General features: G+C 42.0%; 1 protein-coding gene across 1 annotated transcript in view; it reads left to right on the top strand.

Annotated features, from left to right (window-relative positions):
• The window catches only part of LOC126092726 (sialin-like), a 181382-nt gene that overhangs the window by 24074 nt on the left and 134719 nt on the right, over positions 1-22589 (top strand). Inside the window, exons 2-3 of the mRNA XM_049908451.1 lie at positions 4457-4541; positions 14346-14566. Of these exons, the coding sequence (XP_049764408.1) occupies positions 4457-4541; positions 14346-14566 (306 nt within the window). The remainder of the gene's footprint in view (positions 1-4456; positions 4542-14345; positions 14567-22589) is intronic.

The raw sequence follows: 22589 nt of genomic DNA, 5'->3' as shown, positions 1-22589 counted from the left end.
CAAGGTAACTTTATGAAATTTGGTGACTTTGTCTGAAAATTCATAATTAATAGGTGTACAAAAACATTTTAAGTAATTTGGTCATAAACCTTAGTTGTTACGTACATAATGTTCGGATTGTAACAATCCGACACAAATATTATTACTCTAATTCAAAGATTTTTAGGTTTTCTGTTGTATTTTATGATAATAGTGAACAATGTGCTTTACTGTTTCCCAGAAACTGTTCAACACTTTTCAATTGTTTGAGTCTTTATTGTTTCTGTTCAGTTTGAGTTGTGACATAATGGCATATCATTGACTGATGACTTCAGAGAATTAGTAAATTTAAAAAAATAAATAAATAAAACATATGAAAGAACACATTCCAAGTTCGAAGATCGAGGAGGTAATGCATCTGAAAGCAAGTGTTCTGATGCACATGACTACAGTCCACGGCCTGTACAAAATAGTGTATCCCAGGCATTACCACGTACGCAACTAGAAGAAAAAGTTACATAAATAGTTCATCTGAAGCCGTCGTTTGAACAGTGCTTCAAAATAAAATAACAGAAATGTCAAATATTAGGAGCTGGATGTTCTCGGACGAACTTGGAAAGTCACTGGTAGGAGGAGAAATTGCATCAAGGCAGTATTTTCCAAGAACAGAAGATTCTCTGAGAATAGTCAGGAGCGTCGAAAACCCTGAAGGTATGGAAAATGTGTCAGTGTCAGTGACAACATGAAAACCTACTCAACGTTTATGCTGTAAGCTGTATCCAGAAAGCACTGACGATAAAACAAGTGTGTTGTGTGGAAAATTTAAAGCCATTATTACACGACACGCCCATCATATACAAGTGTGACTAGGGAGTAAGCCGATACTCGGACAGTCTGCATTTTGCCAACTTTATTCAAGATGGCGGCACTCCCCCACCTCCTATCCCTAGGGGGTAGATGTTGCAATGTGGCACTGATATAACCTGATGATGTCACCCCTTACCCCATTTCCTCCTCCCCTCTCCACTTTCCACCTTCCCCTCCCCTCCCCCTTGAAAAACGGCGGGAAAAGTGTACAGGTCCTCTTCTTCAGCTCCACATTGGGTAGCTATTTCGTGAAACCACTACCAAAGGCCGCTCGAAATAGTCATGTTATGGATGAAAAAAAGATACCAGTAGCCAATAGGAATACTGTGATCTCCTGGAAATTGATAGGGATGCTGCACCCTGCCATGTCGTCACAACTTGAGGGGATATAATGTGGATGCAGTAGCTCCTCACTTACACTTTTAGTCAGACAGTGGAAGAAGAAGAAAAACCATGAAGTGTCAGCACCAGCAGCCAAGGTCCATCAGTGCCACCCTACAGAATAGAAAGAAGCAGAAAAGTAAGTATCAAATATTAAATCTTTTTCCGTTGTTGCTATTATTATTGCTTGTTCGGGTTTTGGTCCTGCATGTTACGGTACTTCCACCTAGATCAGCACCCTTCGACCTGTTGAGGGCTTCTGGGACCAACACTGAGCTCCAACGAGTCAGCACCTGCAGTGGTCGACGCCTGTGGACCTGCAGCGACCACGTGGGATTCTGTAGCGCACCTTGTAAGCATGCTGGAGCAGGACAAGGAGTTGGTAACATCTTTTCTGCTCATCAATTTGTGTGATGAAGACACCGGGTCAACCCCCGACTCGCACGAGTGTACTGCTGGCAGCTCTTCACAGCAACATGCAGGTCAGTGCTGGACTCCGACATATGTTATGCACATCTATTTCTGTGATGAAAGCACCCAGCCCACCCTCAACACGGAGAAGTGTGCTGGTGGTCCTAAACAGCAAGTTGCAGGTTGGTACTGGGATCTGACATATGCACCGGCCCAGAACATTCTGATGGTAGTGCAGGGGCAGAGTGCAGATCCTGTGGATAAGAAGGTGCCGTTGCTCCCAGTGTGCTAATGCTTTTCACTTCAAAGCATAATTTAACTGCTAGTGGCTCAAAGGTTCTAAATACTGGTATAGAAGCACCAGCAGGGAGTGATTGGTGTGTTGTGGTGGAGATCAGAAATGTGCCCAAGAACTTTTAAGTGCAGTTTACGAGGTTGGGATGGAATGAATTATGTTGTGCTATATCCAACATCAATGCACAGATGACTGCTGAGTATCATTCATCTCGTTCTCCCACAGACATTTATTGGACTGGTATGACTTTATCCATTACAACACTCTGGGCGAAATAAAGGGACCTGTCTATTTATCTACAGCACAGCTACGTTATGGCAGATGAAGTACGGTGTTATCTTTTGTGTTGAAGAGACTGAACCGCTGGCTGGCGAGTACTCAAGCTGTGTACAATGACGTTGTGAACTATATTGGTACGCGTAGTGTACATATGGATGATTTAGGACAGTTCATGTATCAATGCAGTGCCAAAGTCTACCGCAGTAGACATAGAAGCCATCTGTGTTAAATTTGTCCATGGAATACCTGAGTTGTACGATGCACCCACCAGTTTCAGGGAAATATGTGCTCAATTTTCTGCATAAAAGAAAACTTTATTTGGTAAATATTGTATAGGTGTAAAGACCATAAAGAACCAGCGGATTTTTTGTTGTAGTGCATCCAATGTACATGCTAAATTAAAAAAAATATATATTATCGAAAAACTTGTGCGTCTTTATTTTTTCATACTCTCACAATAATGTAGGTATTTTCAGTACGGTGTCTAGAATACCACAAATAATAAATCTATGTCTACAATGGCACAACAGCACCACACTGCTTGAAACATGTCCTCAACACGACAGCCAATGTCTTCACTCAACGTCAAACTAAATGATAGATGAATCTCTCATAGGTATACATACTCATTCAATCATTGTAGCTCATTTGGTAAAGTGATTGCAGTACAGTGGCTACATATATTATTATTTGCTTTTTTCTGTAAAATCCCATTGCGCGCCAAAACTCGATGTATTCGGTATCATGGAAGGGCGGGTGAGGCAGTCTCGACACAATGACTTTGTTGCATGTGACTGGTCTTGTGATGGTATAGTAGTAATCACAGAAATTTCTTACCAAGGTTTTTAACCTATTGGCCAAAAATGTGCACTTAATTTACAGTGCCTTTGTTATTTTTCAATGCATGGACCAAGTTTCTGAACACATTTTTCTATTAAGACAAGAGTTTTAAAATTCCCGTTTATTAAAATTCTGCTGGCTGTTTAGGCATCTGTGCACGACTGAAGTGTCCTCTGGTTTGGATTGCCCAACGGTTTCTTCAGGTGGACAACAATGGTAAATCACGTTGGGAATATGTGATCAGTGCCGTAACACTTCCTGGTGAAACAGTTTTTTCATGACGGGAACTGGGACCGCGAAATACAGCCAGACAGTGTTATTTGGCAGTCAGACAATTGTATCCTCCTTGTCTGGGCAGTACTGTGTGAAGTGACACAATGTCGAAAATTCTGAAGTCGCAGTCGGGTGGAATTGGTGGGGTTCAAATGTCCATAAAGTCTTTTACATTGAAGATTTCTCTGGCTTTACAAAACATTTAAAGACAAATAAAACGGCAGTTCCTTTGGAAAGGAAACTGACAATTACTTTCGTTATCTGCGTGCTATGGAAGCTTGTGCTTCGTATGTAATGACTTTGTCGTCGACGGGAAGCTAAACATTAATGTTACTTGAGTGTTTGGACGTCCGTCATCAACATGTATCTTACCTCTGATAGACTTCCGAATTGCCCAAAGCCCCACAAACACGCAGTTGCCGGAACATAGTCATGAGAATCTTCTTCGCGGTTTGTACCATTTTGAATTTCTTCGCTGGTAGCGCACAGTGTTTCTTGCACGCTGTAGAGGCTTGCTTTGAATCTTTTCTGTATGAATGTTCTCAGGCTCATAAATTGTAATATGTTCCGTCCATGTCTTGAACGTCCAGTGTTGTCGGACCTGCTAGGCTCTTTAAAGTGTCTACATTTTTCACAGTAAAGTATGTGCGCCAACAGGAGATGCTGCTCCGATCCCTGAAGTCTTCCACAAGCACGTAAAATAAAACCACATTACAACCAGTTGCTCGCTACACATGGACGATCGTGTCACACGCCCCTTTCTTGCTCATTGCCTGAGCCATCTGGTGCCAGAGCGCTGTCCTCTCTTACTCATGTCATCTGATGTGTAACATCAGGGCAACTTTTCTGTTAAAACTTTCATCCCGACCTCATTAACAGGGCACCAAAAAAATTATACATGCTCATGAGTCCACTGTTGTTCCTGAAAATTTCTTCCACAACTTGTAAAAAGTGTTGTGGTAGGTATTCGCTGCAATAGTGACTAATAGTGGATGAAACTCAAAATGACTCTGTAATTGCTCAAATAAACACCATAGAACTCTTATTGGACCAATTATGCAGTATATCGTGTTGCAGTGGCGTGGTGGAATGTAGTTTAGGGAACGCTGAGAATGTCTATGTTGTTGACAGGGGGCGCTGTATCCATCGCTGCATGCCCTGGTGGCTCAGTGGTCTCCGCCACAAGAGAAGGGCAGGTTCGTCTGGACTCTGTTCGGTGAGTTAACACAGCCGGTGGAAGCTCTAATCCTTAGGTGACTCTGAAAGAAAATGAAAACCTACTTTATGTTTCGCTTGGATTACAGACATTTATTTAGGACATTACGAAAGAGCAGACACCACACAGAATCTACAGCTGCGATACATATCATAAAACTGGGAAGTACAGGGGCAAAAGAAAAGGAAAGGAACTGATGATATCAGCTACATCAGGACTTTCTGCACTGTTAGCGTCGACGAGTGAAAATGTGTACCAGACTGGGCCTTGAACCTAGAATCTCCTGATTATTAGGCAATTATGTTAACCACTGCGTCACCCAGACACATTGTTAATCGTAAATGCGCAGATTATTTCATCATGCACCTCAGTCAACTCACACTCCCAACTGGTGCCACCATTTTTCCCGAGTCTTCTTTATAGCCCGTAGAGGTGTATCAGTTATGTGAACGTGTGGTCCACAGCCATCAGTGGGGATGCACATCTACATTCGACCTCCAACACGAATCTAAAATTAGCGAGCTCAGAAGACACGGCCGGGAATGGCAGGTAAGTGGCGTCACCTGGTGGGAATCCGAGTCAGTCGAGGAACATGCCGAAACAGTCTGCATATTTGCAGTTAACACTGTGTCCAGGTGGCGCAGTGGTTAATGCACTTACCTAATAGGCAAGAGACCCCATGTTCGAGTCCTGGTCTGGCACACATCTTCATTCATCGCTACTGATTCCACATTAAGCTCTGATGCAGCTGATATCATCAGTTCTTTCCTGTTCCTTCCTCCCCTCATCCAACTTCAATTTACATAGTACTCTGAGCTGTAATGAGTACAAATTTATAACAAATATTGATCAACAGCTTACCAATAAATTAATAAAAAAAGGATTTATCTGTTTAACAGACCCAAGTTGCTTTCTTATGCAAACAGCAGTCTGTTTAACGTGTATCATCTTCCACTGGGCAAGAACAAATTTCTTGTATTACATCTTTATTCCTTGTAACCATATCTTGTTCTTCCTGTTTGTTTCACACTGGCGAATCTCAGTTGTTTAAATTATACATTAATCTCACAGTATTCAATTATTCTCGCAATGGCCTTATTTTCACAATTTCCATTATTTAACGAACGCGAAGCTTCAAAACGACTATTAGCATGCTATGTATTCACACACATTTAATAATATAACAAGTTCATAGAGAAACGAATGCAAGTAGTTCACCAACCATAAACAAATTTACATTCAAGAATACCTATATAATTCTAATCACTGTTAGCATTCTAGTGAAAGTCTCTTACCTATTCCTATTTATTCATGAACGAAAAAGTATGCAGTTTTTCTATTTTAACTAAAGTTCAGTCTTGATCACAACACTTATGTCTCAATAACATAGGTGACCGGTTTCGGTTATATTTATATAACCATCTTCAGACCCATGGCTTCCTTGGAGGATGGTAGGCGGAGCTCTCCTCAGCTGCTACGAAGTCAACTGATCAGTTGACTTCGTAATTTGAGACTGGTTCTGTCAGCCCTAAACAGTGAACCACCGCAGCAAAAATTGTGTTTTAATGCAACTGAGATGAACAAAATATAAAAAAAAATTATCCAGTTTCCTTAATGCCCATCTTTTTAAACACCCCTGGAGAAATTTACAGTCTATCAAAAATATTGATGTATGATGGTCAGTATACGCCATTGAAAAAATTCGTAAACTTGTTGAACCCCTCACACTATGGGCAAAGCTTCATTCTCTGAACTAATATATATATATATATATATATATATATATATATATATATATATATATATATATATATATATATATATATATATATATGATTTCGCTGAAGTTCTGCTTGCAAAGGCAACTGGCTGCTCTTTAACAGAGCCTCCCTGCAGTTCTACTAGAAAGAGAAGGATACCCACTCTGTAGTTGCAACTGTCACATCCCATATGAAAATGTTTGTTTAAATTTGGATGGTACAATGTCTTCTATTCTCGTAGGCACTCATTAAGTTGCTCAAAGGTGCATTGCTATGCTTCTGTGTAGATGAATGAACTATTCTTGTACAACAGGTTATTTGGAATAGAATCATTAAATACCTGTTCCTACAAAATCTGGATAGCCCCACAAATTCCTTCAGTTGATTGTTTGACTATGGAACAGAAAAATTTTTAATGGTTGAAATTTTGTTTTGAGCTTTTCTATTTCCTGTAGCTGAAACAATGTGGCCTCAAAATTAATTTTTTTTCTTTACAAATTCATCCTTTTTTGCTTTCAAAGACATTTCTCCAGTATTAAGACTTAAAATACTTTGTCATCAATCTCCAAATGTTCACTCCAGAATTTTATGGCAATCAGTAAATCATCCATGTACATGATAATGCATGAACATAGTTCTTTCCCTGGCACTTTATCTAGTGCTTAAATAAACACTGAAACTGAAGTATTCACTCCAAAGGGCAGGACTTTATAGTGATAACTTTTTCCTGAGAATAAATTTTCTAAATCCTGGTGCTAGAAGCATCTACCAGTATCCTGCAATACGGTCAAGACTTGCTGCAAATTTTGTATCAAAAAATGTCTGAAAGGTTTCAACTACATTTTCCAGTATATCAGTATCACTTTTAGGTATTTTGTTCAAAGTACAGGAATCTGTAACAGTTCTTACCCCATCGTCTGTCTTTCAAGTACTATCAAAGGATTGTTATATGAACTGTTACTTGTATTGACAATTTTTTAAGCCATTATTCTGTTAATTTCTTTATGTACTTCCACCCTTTTGGACACAAGTTCAGGATGTGGATAACCAAAAATTGGTTTACGCACTACACCATCCAAGTGGTGTTCATAACTTTTTACAGAAGCTGGTTCACTTGGCAACATCCTTTTATTTGCTCACAACACACTATGCAGTTCAGATTTCTGCTCATATGACAATTCCGGTGTATTATAGACAATACCTATGGAATAATCTTCACCATACTTTACTTTTACATTTATTACACGATAAGTCTCTGAACCATTCATAACATTGTTATTTGCTAAGATAAAATTACCTTTAATGTTTCCGTCTAATCTAGATATTCAGTGTCCATCCCATCGAAACCTATTTGCAAAACTCAATCTTCCTTTTTGCTCTTAATCAGTTTTCTTTTACGATCTATTGTGATTCCTTTTACAGTTCATTATGAATTGCTATTTAATAAACTAGTCATTGTCTAAGTCTGTTTCAGCACTTAGTTCCGGTATCATTAGAAACTCGTGAGTAAACATCACAGGCCAGTTTTGAAGGAATCAGGACAACCTGCATTTTTACCAGATTCTCCTGTTTGATATGACATTCAATGAATTTATAACCATATGCAATGATTTTTGGTTACTGGTTCACCAGAAAAATTGAATGACAAGCGATACAGGCTAAATTTTCTTTTTGAAAGTTGCTTTTAAAAAATTAATATACCAATACATAACTGTATTATTGTGTATGTGAGTTGCATTTGCATGAGATTGAGTGTATGTATGTTGTCTACTTTTGACGAAGGTCTTGTTGGCCGAAAGTTCACTTTCTGACAGACTTTTTGTTGTGCCTCTATGCGACTCAGTATCTCCGCTATATGGTGAGCAGCAACTATTCCTTTTATAATACTGCTATATTCCATCCTGTATTTTCCATTGTCTGATTGTAACTTTCCACTCGTTTATGATACAAGTAATAAAAGAACGTTTTCGATGAATTGCGATCGATGAACAAAGTAGTGAGAAAAACGCAAGCAAATGATTTTGTCTTAACCTTACATTACATGCACTTATTTTTTATTTATAATATATGTCAACGTATATAAAGTGGGTCGATGCATATAAATAAACTGTCAAAATTTCACCGTACTAAAGAGTTCCTTTTATATAAGCTGCATACGCGCCTGCAGCAGGGAAAAAGAGGGGAAGCAGCGGAAAAATTCTCCTGTTGGAGCACAAAAGGGCGAATATATTTCTGTTGAAGAGAATCTGACAGATAATTGGGGAACTTGCCGCCTCAGTCCTGATTCTACTTACCTCAGTGAAAATTTCGGCATAAGAACATATTCGCTCCTTTTTATGCTGAAAGAGAATAGCAGAGAGACAGTGACGGTGGAAGAGAGAGGAGATAGTGCCAGAGTGAGAGAAAGAGAGGGAAGACAGCGGTGATGGGGAAAGAGAAAGAGAGATGGTTGAAGACAATAGCAGTGGTAACCAAAGAGAGAGGAGACATTGATGGTCAATGGGAGACAGGGGCAGTAAAAGGTAGACAGAGATGCATGGAGATAGAAGGAGTGGGAGGAAAAGAGAGAGGGGACATGCAAACGAAAAAGAGAGATGAGTGGACACCATCTGGGCCCCTCCAGACTGGCGAACTTCAACACGTAGGTATAAGGGAGTGTGCGTTTTGGATCGAAATTTTAACCATGAGGGTATAAGGGAAAATATAAGTTGGACTGCATAAGGTATGGTGGAGACAGTGGTAGTGGCAAAGAAAGACAAAAAGAGACACTCCAAGTAAGAGAGGAGGCAATGGCAGTGGCAAGGCAGTAAACTGATAAGACTTGCAAACTTAAGAAGTTCGGCTTCAGGCGCTGCTCAATAATGGATTTCTGTAAAATGTATGTATGCTCCATTTAATTTTAATTTTTAAATTGGTTTCACTTCACTTTAAACCAAACGGCTAAATATTATTCCGAATTGTGCATTCACGAGAGGTCTGGTGCAAATAACGCTGCCATATGGAGTGTTCCATGGCGTGCCCACACATTTACTTAAATAGATGTCAGCGCACTCTCATACAGTCCGCCATGACTCGTGCAACGGGGAGCATATTATAACCTACTTGCCTATAACACTGTCAATGCCGCTTTGAGAGCCTCTCGTTCAGAAAATGTTTGAATCGTAGCATCAAAGTATAGTTGCCTTGCCAGATTGTATTCAGTTTCCATGGTTCCCAAATCTGTGAGATATTGTTGATACATAGTTGATCTGTGACAACTTTTAACACCAGTCAGACTGCTGAAAGACCTTTCTGCTTCAGATAGTCACTAGAAGTGTATAAAAGAATCGCATGTATACGCATACATTCGTAAAGCAAACTTAAAATTTTAAGCTTGTGCATCTTATTCAAGGGTTCTAATGGTTCCAAGGTAATGTATTCAGAGTCTGAAGTATGAGTTGTTTTCAAATATTTAATTTCTTGTTCTAAATCTCTCGTGACACCATAATGGCATTCACTGATAAATAACTTGCGTCCTTCAGCGACCTAATCACCAGTCATCTTTAACTATATCCATAAAAACCAAATGTTTCATCTAAAATCTTCACTGTTTCTAATCGGATTTTCAAGTTAGATATTAGATTGTCAACAATGACTTACATGCATTTATCTTGAATAAATCTACTGAATTCACATCTGCCACTTCATTCCTGGCTTCAATATAAAACTTTTTCCTCTTCTTATTGCGCACCTCCGGAAATTCAGGACCAATATTAATTGCACTGGCAACTTAAGATCAGGAAGAATGGCGTCCCAGTTTTCGCGAAGATATTTTAAGTCATTTAATAATCTCTCAAAGTATCTTACCTCAACATCAATGGTAATATTTCGAACTTATAATAATATGTTTCTGTAGTCAATTGGTACCTACAGCTTTAGCCAAATTGATGTCATGATTAAACACTTGAAAGATTTCACATGATCCAAAAAAACCTCCTACCACAGAACGTGTTTCAGCTGACAAATTTAACTTACTGAGAGTTCCAGCAGCAATGGCAATCCTATCCAAGTGAGATGTAATTGGTGTCGCAGCGTCAACCTGAGCACTCCAACAGATATCAGAATGGGATATATGCTATCACAAGCACACAGAGAAAATTTTGCAACGGGATTTCACTGAAGAAAATGTGTCTGAGCTCCTTGATAGGATCGTCTAATATTGCTTCGGTTATCATAAACTTGTCCACGGCATTCACTGATTAGAACTCAGTGTTTCACAAGTGTTGATCGAAATAAACATCCAATAGCAACTCTTATTTTCTGATTACAATCTACGAATTCCAAAACCCGTTCGTTTACTTCATGTTTATCAATTTCCTTCTTAAAGTAAATACGGCCAAAAAGTGCCAACCGATAAGTGGTGGTACTGTATTTCCTTTCCTCTGTTGTGTTTCTTTGTAGCTTGGGACTCTTCTAAGGAACAGAGGAAAGGAAATACAGTACCACCACTTATCGGTTGGCACTTTTTGGCCGTTTTCAGCAAGTTGCTGAAGGCAGTCGAAGCTGGACTGTTGGAATTACTGCAGTCTCATCCGAAATGTTCTGCTGCAGTTCTTGAAGACTATGGGGGTCGCTACAATGCACCTTAGACTTGATGGCTCTCCACACAAAGTAATCGCACACTGGCGGATCAAGTGACCTGGGTGGCCAGCTAGGGCCGCGACAAAACTGACCTCTCCTAACAACTCTGTCAGACGTGAAGACTATGTAAATGTGTTCCAAGGTCCGGCTGGCTGTATCACGTGGCGGGCGTACACATGTTGTGCGCATCACGGGGCGAGGTTATATGCATATATTCCTGTTGAATCGTATCCACTTGTTTTTATTTTTTATGGGCCATTTTTGTCTCGACCATTTTTATTTGTCCCATCCCATCAATAATTGAAATATACTTCTCATTTTCTCTCGGTTTCAAGATGGCACCCCTGACACTATGGACACCACTAGAAATAAATTCATTCTGAGTATCAGTTGACAGATAATGCAGTTGTAAACGCTTTCCAGATGTTGTCGGTTTCTGACATTTCTAATTATTTTGCAAGAACTGGATCATAGTGAGTCAAGAGCTCAAATATCCCAAGGAAATTTTTATTATTTGGATCTCCAATTTTCTGAACTGAACCTCCGAAGGTCAAGCCTCTTTAACCTAGAAATAGTGCCACATCAAGTCACATGAGAATACCTACGTAAGTTAGCTGTAAGCATAGCCAATGTACTTCTTTCACATTATTTCATTTCCTCAGTTTCACGATTCTTCCAGGAGAACTAAATGTTTCATGCTGTGTTTACTCTTGAATGCAAAATATTTTCTGTGTACTCGTTTTTCGTGTAAAATCACCTTGTGATGGAACCTGAAGTGCCTTATCTTTGAATGTTGTTGGTAAACTTACTTAATTATAATGACGTTTCACAGCTGTTTCCGCGTATATTTCTTGAGGAATGTTTTTGGTAGAATTTTCAACAACATTTGAAAGCGCATTTTCGAATCCACCACATAGTAGTTTTAACGCACAAAGTCTGAAGAAAATATTCTGCATTCAGAACTGAACATGAAATAGAATTGTATGTAATTGGTCTCTATGACTCATAAAACTGAACTGGAAAGGAAGAGCTAGGTTGGTTACATTGGTGTTGGGGCAATGTTCTTTTATTTATAATATGATGCAAAATTATTTTACAATAGCAGGATGAACTTTGCCAGCTTAGCACACTGGGAGGAGATCCGAACCGTGGAGCGGCTTGGGCCCCCTATGAGACTTGGGGCCCTGGAGCTTTTGACCTCCCACTGCTCCCTCCCCCCCCCCCCTCACCAACACCACCGTCTCCCTGATCCTGTTCCTTTTCCTTATTATTGTTCAGTACTTCACCACTTTTGCCGCATTTTAAACTATCATGTACGTTTTTCTGCTCAGCTGGTCCCCTCAACCTCAACTTTCATTTAGCAGCTGCATTTGAATTTGTAACACAGTTACTACTTTGCTCTCTTGCTCCTTTTTCATGAGTCCTCATGTTTTCCATATTTCTCGACCCATGCCGTTTTACCACAGTCGGTACGCACACACCTTGTGCAGCCCCCAGTTTCCCTCATTTGCGTGTCCTCTGCAGCTGACGAAACCGCCATCACCATGGCAGAAATAGTTTCCTCTTCAGTGCCCCTGCATCATACTGATTCTAAAATTGATTATGTTGTCTTTCTGTGTCCCTTTTAGATTGCAGTACTCTCATGTGTCACAATTATCGCATCAGTTCGCTTCGTTTTCTTGGAAAACAGAAAATGACTTTGTTATATGTGCATACCTTTTTGTGTCATCGGGTAACTTCTTTCACAGTTCCCATACTGTTTTGGAAGCAGATAAGCCCCTTTTCAGATATTCAAGTTTATGAAACCAATTCTTACAAGCAATCGTGATATAACGCACAGTGAGATGTTGAAAGCACTGAACCGGCACACTCTTGAAGATGGACGGTAATTATCGCGAGAAAGTCTACCGACGAAGTTTCAGTAACCGGCTTTAAATTATGACTCTGGGAATATCTACAACCCCCTACACATTTCTCCCGTAGGGATAGTGGGTATAAAATTAGATTAATTACAGCACTAGGCATTTAAACAAGCATTTTCCCGCGATCCATGCGTGAATGGTACGAGAAAAAGCCTTAGTAACTGGTACAGTGAAACGTAATCTCTGCCATGATTTTCACATTGCATCTTACAGTATAGATGTAGATGCAGAGAACGGAGACCAGCTGGAAAACCAAGAAATTTCAGATTACATATTGATATTAAGCTTCCATATAAAGAATGTTGGCCGGCCGGAGTGGCCGTGCGGTTCTGGGCGCTACAGTCTGGAGCCGAGCGACCACTACGGTCGCAGGTTCGAATCCTGCCTCGGGCATGGATGTGTGTGATGTCCTTAGGTTAGTTAGGTTTAATTAGTTCTAAGTTCTAGGCGACTGATGACACCAGAAGTTAAGTCGCATAGTGCTCAGAGCCATTTGAACCATTTTTATAAAGAATGTTGGTATCTGCGTGGCATTGAGAATAGCGACTGAGTGGCAAGAACGGTGTGACACTCGGACCTCATTCGGTGTGGGGTGGTGGGCTTGTAGAGGCACAGCCCTCCATCCCGACGAAGACTTGGTTTAGAAATTGCAGTTTTCGTCGCCACGATTTGCAAGATGTGATTTGGACATGGATGTTTTGTTCATCAAATGTCGAACTGCCACAGAACATCATTTCGGTATTCAGTGAGAACAACATGCAAGTTCTTACAGGATGTTTGAAAACTCTCTTTAATGCTTTATTCGTGCGGCCATAGTTATTGTAGTTCCATTAAAGTTATTAAGGTTATTTAAAATCTGTCCTTGTCATTCCTATGAAATTCATACTTAATTATAGTACATATTTCCTTCTATTGATTTAAAACGGCGTCAGTCGTAGCATTTTCATCTGATTGCCGCTTACATCTGGAAGTGTCGTCTGCCTGCAGATTTTGAGATGTTCCTGCGTTTAACACTGATGGATTTAAGCTAGGAACATCAGTGACAAGCGCTGGAATACCTGGAAAACGTGCAAGTGGACGACGCTTACTAGATGTAAGTGGACATCACACAAAAAATGTAATCACTGACTATGTTTTAAATCAGTAAAACGGTTCAATAATTCATTGTTTGTCTTTGAGAGTATTTTAATTTATTATTATAACATCATGGAAGCTGATATTATGTACTGTTTTAATGTGTGTTTCACATGATCTGCATTTTAACATACATTAATGCCTGTTGACCATTTTAGTTGGTTCACTGGAAGATGTTTGTTCTGAGAACGTGTTCTTAAAAAAGTTAATGTAGCTTATTTTAAATACAATAATGATGATTTGTAAGATGCTGCTGTCAACAAGCAAATAGGCAGACTGTGAGGACTCCTGCACCAGTACCAAGAAATTAAAATAAAATAGAACTGAGTGCAATTTATCGGTGTTCTGGCTTCTCATTCTGTTCTCAGGAGGAACTTTCGGTTCAGTGGTGACGTGGCCCATGTGCTCGGCCATTATCGAGGCTCTGGGGTGGAAGGCGTGCTTCTACATCCTCGGCGGCATCGTGGGCTTGTGGAGCATTCTGTGGTTCGTGACGGTGTACGATTCCCCCTCCATACACCCGCGCATTACACCTGACGAGCTGAACTACATCACCACCAGTATTGGCGACAGCGTCTCCAAGGAGAAGGTTAGTTGTTGACAAATTGCAACATTCAATGGCAAATTTAAGCGCAGGCAGAGCCAGTTTGAGAAAATTTTTCCTCGCAAGCAGAATATCATTTGGTGCCCCATCCCCCACCCCCTTTGTTCAGAGATTAGCTGCCATTCCATAGACTTTTGGGCAAGATCTTTCAAATTAAATGTAAATTTAATGATCGTGTAAATGGGTGGCATTTTCTATTAAAATAAGTACTACGCAGACATTCCTCATTAATACAAATAAACAAGTGGCCACGAAAGCTTTAACAATTTTGTACAAATAAATTTCTGACTCTTGTTGAAGTGCTAAATACACTGGTGCCCAAAATTAAAGCAACAAACGAAAATTTTCCAAGGTTACCTTTATTTTGCGGCGAAACGGAATAAACAAGTGATAGTATAGTAGAAACAATGTAAAGAATACAGCAGGACGAAGAAGCAGCGGTTTGTTACTTTAGTTCGAGACACCAGTGTATAAAAAAAGACGTTTCTTTTCCACTTAAGGTAATTCCTGTGATCTTATAACATTTATGTTATATAACAGCTGTTTAAAACATCATAAAATTGTGCAGCAGTGCACAAAGACGACTGTCTGTATAGAAGGACAATATGCGTCTGAATGAAACGAAAGTTACAGCGTGGCAACTTGGTGACAAGGTTTCATGTCACAAAATCCCCCGTGTCAGAAGCTTGCTCTACCTGAGCAGTGCTCCAGACTACACAGTAACATAATTTTTTTTGGTAGGTATTGGCTGAAATAAGCAACATAGAAGCTCCTTCGTGTCGGCTGGAAATCAAAGGTCGGGGCTTGTAGCATGAGTCTGGTAGCGGGGGCCACAGTGAACAGTCGTATCGATGGTGGCTCTCGCCAGTTATGTTAATTATTCCATTATAAAAGCAGAGTGGTTGAACAGTAATGGGGCGCTCTATAGTGCGGTCATACACGTACCTTGCAAGGAAGTAAAGTGTCATCCGCCCACTACTGCATAACTGTACTGATAGCAAATATCATGCGCAACATATTAAGACAACAGTGAAGTCTGACGTGATTAAGGATACAGGAATAATTAAATGGCATCTCCTAAAAAAGTTGAACTGTGTGCTCTTTCACGCAAGCCAAGTAGTTTAGAATTTTCCCCCTTACAGCGCCACATCGCCACAATTGTACGAGCCCACGACCAAGCACTTTCACAGCAGCGAATGAACATCTCGTAAGAGGCAAGGTTAGTGGATTTCAGCAAAACCATCAGGTGTGATGGCTTTGCTCATCTCAAACGACAACTTTACATGCACGGTTACGCTATTACAACGAGATGCCAGTGGCACATCTTGCCAATGAAAGAAGAGTGCTGTATATGACATCCCTTTCGGGGATAAGTATGGGTGGATTTAGGCTGTAGCAGTGAATAACTGAATAGTGAATAAATGACAGTAACAATCCGTAAAATAGTGTCGAGTAGCGGATGTAAAACAACAATTATTAGTAGTCGGAAAGAGCACAGTGTAGGATAGATAACAGTAACAATCTGTAGAACAGTGCCATGGATAGGATGTACAGACACAGTTATTAGTGGTAGTGAAGAGTATTGCGTAGGACAATTATAACGGTGAATGTTAGAGAAGAAAAACTGTGATAGTGACTTTACGAAAAAATTATGCAACATTTCGTGACAATGAGTGACAGGCTATGTTGTCATAATGGCAGATAAGACGTATGTAATGCAAAGGACTGTGATGTGGGATGTCGAAAGAGAGATCGACATTAAGAGCAGAAGGCTGTACAACTTCGTTAGGGTGCTTCGCTCTGTAGAATGTCGCAGCCAGGGACGAAGCAGCTGCCGGTAACAGGGAACTTGGGACAGCAGTATTGGCGGACCACAGCTGCGTGGCCCGAGCAGACATCACACCACCGAGGTGAACAATCCTTTTCACAGCGGGAAGTCAGCCGGTGTGGCCGAGCGGTTCTAGGCGCTTCAGTCTGGAACCGCGCGACGGCTACAGTCGCAAGTTCGAATCCTGCCTCAGGCATGGATGTGTGTGGTGTCCTTAGGTTAGTTAGGTTTAAGTAGTTCTAAGTTCTAGGGGACTGATGACCTCAGATGTAAAGTCACATAGTGCTCAGAGCCATTTTTTTCACAGCGGGAGGCGGCCACTGGAAAATTAAAGGCCACCTGGGCAGCCAGCACACACAGCCTTCGCAGACAGCTCTCCTTCACAGAACATGCTAGGGCTGTCAGACCTTACCTCCCTGGGCTCAGCCGGATAGCAAGGCACAGACAGCCGGCAGCATAGCACACAGCAGAGCAGAACTCACAGCAACGTCTGTGTAGACGCCTGCATATACACTACTGGCCATTAAAATTGCTACACCAAGAAGAAATGCAGATGATAAACGGGTATTCATTGGACAAATATACAATACTAGAACTGACATGTGATTACATTTTCACGCAATTTGGGTGCATAGATCCTGAGAAATCAGTACCCAGAACAACCGCCTCTGACCGTAATAACGGCCTTGATACGCCTGGGCAATGAGTCAAACAGAGCTTGGATGGCGTGTACAGGTACAGCTGCCCATGGAGCTTCAACATGATACCACAGTTCATCAAGAGTAATGACTACCGTATTGTGACGAGCCAGTTGCTCGGCCACCATTGACCAGATGTTTTCAGTTAGTGAGAGATCTGGAGAATGTGCTGGCCAGGGCAGCAGTCGAACATTTTCTGTATCCAGAAAGGCCCGTACAGGACCTGCAACATGCGGTCGTGCATTATCCTGCTGAAATGTAGGGTTTCTCAAGGATCGAAAGAAGGGTAGAGCCATGGGTCGCAACACATCTGAAATGTAACGTCCACTGTTCAAAGTGCCGTCAATACGAACAAGAGGTGACCGAGACGTGAAACCAATTGCACCTCATACCATCACGCCAGGTGATTCGCCAGTATGGCGATGACGAATACACGCTTCCAATGTGCATTCACCGTGATGTCGCCAAACACGGATGCGACTATTATGATGCTGTAAACAGAACCTGGATTCATAAAAAAATGACGTTTTGCCATTCGTGCACCCAGGTTCGTCGTTGAGTACACCATCGCAGGCGCTCCTGTCTGTGATGCAACGTCAAGGGTAGCCGAAGCCATGGTCTCCGAGCTGATAGTCCATGCTGCTGCAAACGTCGTCGAACTGTTCGTGCAGATGGTTGTTGTCTTACAAACGTCCCCATCTGCTGACTCAGCGATCGAGACGTGGCTGCACGATCCGTTTCAGCCATGCGGATAAGATGCCTCTCATCTCGACTGCTAGTGATACGAGGCCATTGGGATCCAGCACCAAAGGGTGTACACAGAAAAAGTATTACTTTTGCAGAATAAAAGGTATTAAAATCAACTACAGCTCTATGTACCCAAAAAGTGTTAGGCATGCCTTACTAACCTTTTTCTGCAGGACTGATGTTAACGCCGTTCGATTTTATCTCTGAATTTGGATGTGGTGGTGATCACTTGTACAGGAACTCTATTCTTCTTTCCTTCATATTTGCAAATCTTTCAAGCACTCTTTTATCTGCAATTCCTAAAACGAGGTCTCGTTAAATAGAGAACATCGCGAGTGCTAATAGTCTTTCTTGGTCCATAGTATTCCGCAAGAAGAATTTGATGCGTTTGTGCGAAGAAAAACAACGTTCTGCTGCTGAGTGGTCATTGGAATTGTGATTATCGCTTTCAAGAGCTTCACAGATTGGCTCAGTGTATCACAAAGATTATTATCTGTTATGTAATCCAGAAAGCTCAAAGCCCCACACATGTTTTTGAACTCCTCTCTTCCATAAATAACAGAGCTTCTGTTCGAAGTTTCTTTGCTTCCAAAAAAGAGTAGCATTCAGTAGCAGCTCTGTAAGAAGTTTCCGGAAAACTGGAAGAGTAAGTAGCTAATTTCTCTGGTAGAAAGATAGAGGCTGCAACTAGGAGTCCAGTAAACTTGAATCTTTGTTTTGCGTCGTTAACTTATGACATCACATGCTTATTTTCCCTCCTGCGGTAGATTACACATCGCTGCGCCATATTCAGTTGTCCCTCTTTTATGGTACTCGTGTAAACCTGTTGAATTATCACTCACTCCTTCCCTAATGCTCGCCCGCATCTCGTGGTCGTGCGGTAGCGTTCTCGCTTCCCACGCCCGGGTTCCCGGGTTCGATTCCCGGCGGGGTCAGGGATTTTCTCTACCTCGTGATGGCTGGGTGTTGTGTGCTGTCCTTAGGTTAGTTAGGTTTAAGTAGTTCTAAGTTCTAGGGGACTTATGACCACAGCAGTTGAGTACCATAGTGCTCAGAGCCATTTGAACCCTAATGTTCGCAATTTTACACTCAAAAGCTGTCAGATAATTTTGTGCTTAAGTTGCGTCAATATCCCTTTTTTGTAGCTGGTTATACAAAATATCCACATGGATCATGATTTTATGAAAAAAAAAATTTACTAAGCCACAGGCTTGCAGGATCGTGTTCTCATTACACAGTTTTTCCCCATGCCTCATGTTATTCATGCACGTCATAATATCTTCCTTATATTGGAAAACAGTATTGACGCTCCTTGACTGAAAATTCCAACGAGTAGGCACTGAACGTGGCAGTCGTTTTGGTACTATTTTGCCGAGAACTGCTGTTCTTTGAGGAGATGCTGAAAAGAAGCTGCAAACTCCCTGAAGTTTAGTTAAGAATATTCGCACATTTTTATTAATGGAAGCGGCTTAAAGCATTATGAGATTCAACTGGTGGGTATAACAATGAGTGTATGAAGCATAGGGAAACTTTTCCTTAACAAGAGCCTGCACCCCACGTGACGAACCACTCATGACTGCTGCACCATCATATGTTTGCGCTATGAGCTTATGTGTACAATTCCCCAAATGATTATTAATCTGTTCGATGACGGACGTTGCCAAAGACTGGGCAACATGCTTTTCTGGTGCTATGAAGTCCCAAAATCTTTCAATTGGTTTTCCGTTAATGATGAACCTATATACAGTACTATAACCATCTGGAAAACACAGGCTACGTCACTGCTTTCGTCAGCTGTTACGGTCAAAAACTCAGCACCCTTAATTTACTTTCTAATTTTCTCTTGGCAGACCTGAAGCATGCACTGGAGGAGTTCATTCTTGATGGTTTTTAGGCTCCCTTGAATACTGTAGTTTTCTCTAAACGCAATTTTAAAACAGAGTCTAATTCTGCACTAACATTAATCAAGGAACGAAAAACACCAGGATTGTAAGATGATTCAGTCTCATCATGTCCTCTAAGGCCAAGTTCCAACACACCACAGAAATGAATACAGTAAATAATTAGATTCAGTATGTACCTATTACCGGTAACTTTTTGGTTGTGTAATGCCACAGACCTTCTGTACCCACTGTCTAATTGGGTAGCTATATTTACATTGCCTAGACTTGCCATATTCAGAACGTTATTTACATGGACTGAAGAAAGTTCATGTTTTCTAATTTTAACATGGAGGTGTTGAATGTCAGACTCGGTGTTTAGACCATGAAAGATCTCCTCCAAATAATAAACAAGGAAAACAAAATAAGGCATTTTTCATGTCACAACCATACAGCCATTCATGCTTGTTGTACAATTCAGAGTTAAATTTCCTACTGAATTGGCGACTTTCCGTTTTAACGGTCTGCGAAATTGTTAAAGCAGGAGTTGGCCTGCCTAGCGTCTTGATTTCTAATTTTTCTTCAAACTTCCGAGAACTGAAGGGTTCAGAGAGCAATGAAATTACCTGATTCATTATTTCACGTATTCACTTGTCACTTTAGTCTCAAAATTCACTGTAGCAGACGCTAAAATAACTAACACAACACACAGGAAATACACTCCTGGAAATGAAAAAAAGAACACATTGACACCGGTGTGTCAGACCCACCATACTTGCTCCGGACACTGCGAGAGGGCTGTACAATCAATGATCACACGCACGGCACAGCGGACACACCAGGAACCGCGGTGTTGGCCGTCGAATGGCGCTAGCTGCGCAGCATTTATGCACCGCCGCCGTCAGTGTCAACCAGTTTGCCGTGGCATACGGAGCTCCATCGCAGTCTTTAACACTGGTAGCATGCCGCGACAGCGTGGACGTGAACCGTATGTGCAGTTGACGGACTTTGAGCGAGGGCGTATAGTGGACATGCGGGAGGCCGGGTGGACGTACCGCCGAATTGCTCAACACGTGGGGCGTGAGGTCTCCACAGTACATCGATGTTGTCGCCAGTGGTCGGCGGAAGGTGCACGTGCCCGTCAACCTGGGACCGGACCGCAGCGATGCACGGATGCACGCCAAGACTGTAGGATCCTATGCAGTGCCGTAGGGGACCGCACCGCCACTTCCCAGCAAATTAGGGACACTGTTGCTCCTGGGGTATCGGCGAGGACCATTCGCAACCGTCTCCATGAAGCTGGGCTACGGTCCCGCACACCGTTAGTCCGTCTTCCGCTCACGCCCCAACATCGTGCAGCCCGCCTCCAGTAGTGTCGCGACAGGCGTGAATGTAGGGATGAATGGAGACGTGTCGTCTTCAGCGATGAGAGTAGCTTCTGCCTTGGTGCCAATGATGGTCGTATGCGTGTTTGGCGCCGTGCAGGTGAGCGCCACAATCAGGACTGCATACGACCGAGGCACACAGGGCCAACACCCGGCATCATGGTGTGGGGAGCGATCTCCTACACTGGCCGTACACCACTGGTGATCGTCGAGGGGACACTGAATAGTGCACGGTACATCCAAACCGTCATCGAACCCATCGTTCTACCATTCCTAGACCGGCAAGGGAACTTGCTGTTTCAACAGGACAATGCACGTCCGCATGTATCCCGTGCCACCCAACGTGCTCTAGAAGGTGTAAGTCAACTACCCTGGCCAGCAAGATCTCCGGATCTGTCCCCCATTGAGCATGTTTGGGACTGGATGAAGCATCGTCTCACGCGGTCTGCACGTCCAGCACGAACGCTGGTCCAACTGAGGCGCCAGGTGGAAATGGCATGGCAAGCCGTTCCACAGGACTACATCCAGCATCTTTACGATCGTCTCCATGGGAGAATAGCAGCCTGCATTGCTGCGAAAGGTGGATATACACTGTACTAGTGCCGACATTGTGCATGCTCTGTTGCCTGTGTCTATGTGCCTGTGGTTCTGTCAGTGTGATCATGTGATGTATCTGACCCCAGGAATGTGTCAATAAAGTTTCCCCTTCCTGGGACAATGAATTCACGGTGTTCTTATTTCAATTTCCAGGAGTGTAGCTAGTTCGCTCGCAGCTACACCTGAACTGGTAAGGTGGCGATAGAATCCCGCTTTGTTCGAAGATCCGATAGTTCCGTTTCCCTTTGGAAGAGTTCGGCCCTCTTCCTGCGGCTGGCAGGGTGGCCCGGGTGAGGTGTCTATACACACAAGGCCCGCATACGAATACAGTGTTGCCAAGCGTTGCCCCCGCAACCCGCACCCCCTCTGAGACACCCAAGTCCGCGTTTGCAGCCATAGTGCATGCTGCTGTCGCCGTCGGCACATTCCGTCCGACTCCGCTGTGTTCGGCGTTTGGAGCCCGGGCATTTCAAAAGAGATAAATGGCGCGCTACTTCTCCACTAATACAAAACGCTCAGACGGCAAACACAGTTGAAAAAAATTATTCCATCGGGTTAGCGCAAACCTGCAAACCTACACAGGAGCCGCCCCTGTGTTTAGCTATAACAAATCAGTAAAGTTTAAAACATGGGTGACAAGAAAAACCTTGTCAACTCATGGAATGGGGAAGTATGTGATTTTGCTACTGGGATATATGATGAGGACGAAATTTCGTCAGATCCACAGGAAAAAATGTCTAAATTAAACGCATCAGAATTACATTACTATAGTTCGTCAGTGTCAATTGTTTCAGAATTGTCACCCTCAAATGTATTAGAATTACGTGACGAATTGTCCAGTTCAAGCACGAGAGTAAATGTTGCTAATAATAA

This window comes from Schistocerca cancellata, chromosome 7 (assembly GCF_023864275.1).
Source record: "Schistocerca cancellata isolate TAMUIC-IGC-003103 chromosome 7, iqSchCanc2.1, whole genome shotgun sequence".
In the NCBI taxonomy this organism is placed as follows: domain Eukaryota; kingdom Metazoa; phylum Arthropoda; class Insecta; order Orthoptera; family Acrididae; genus Schistocerca; species Schistocerca cancellata.
This window is presented reverse-complemented; position numbering and strand designations above follow the sequence as displayed.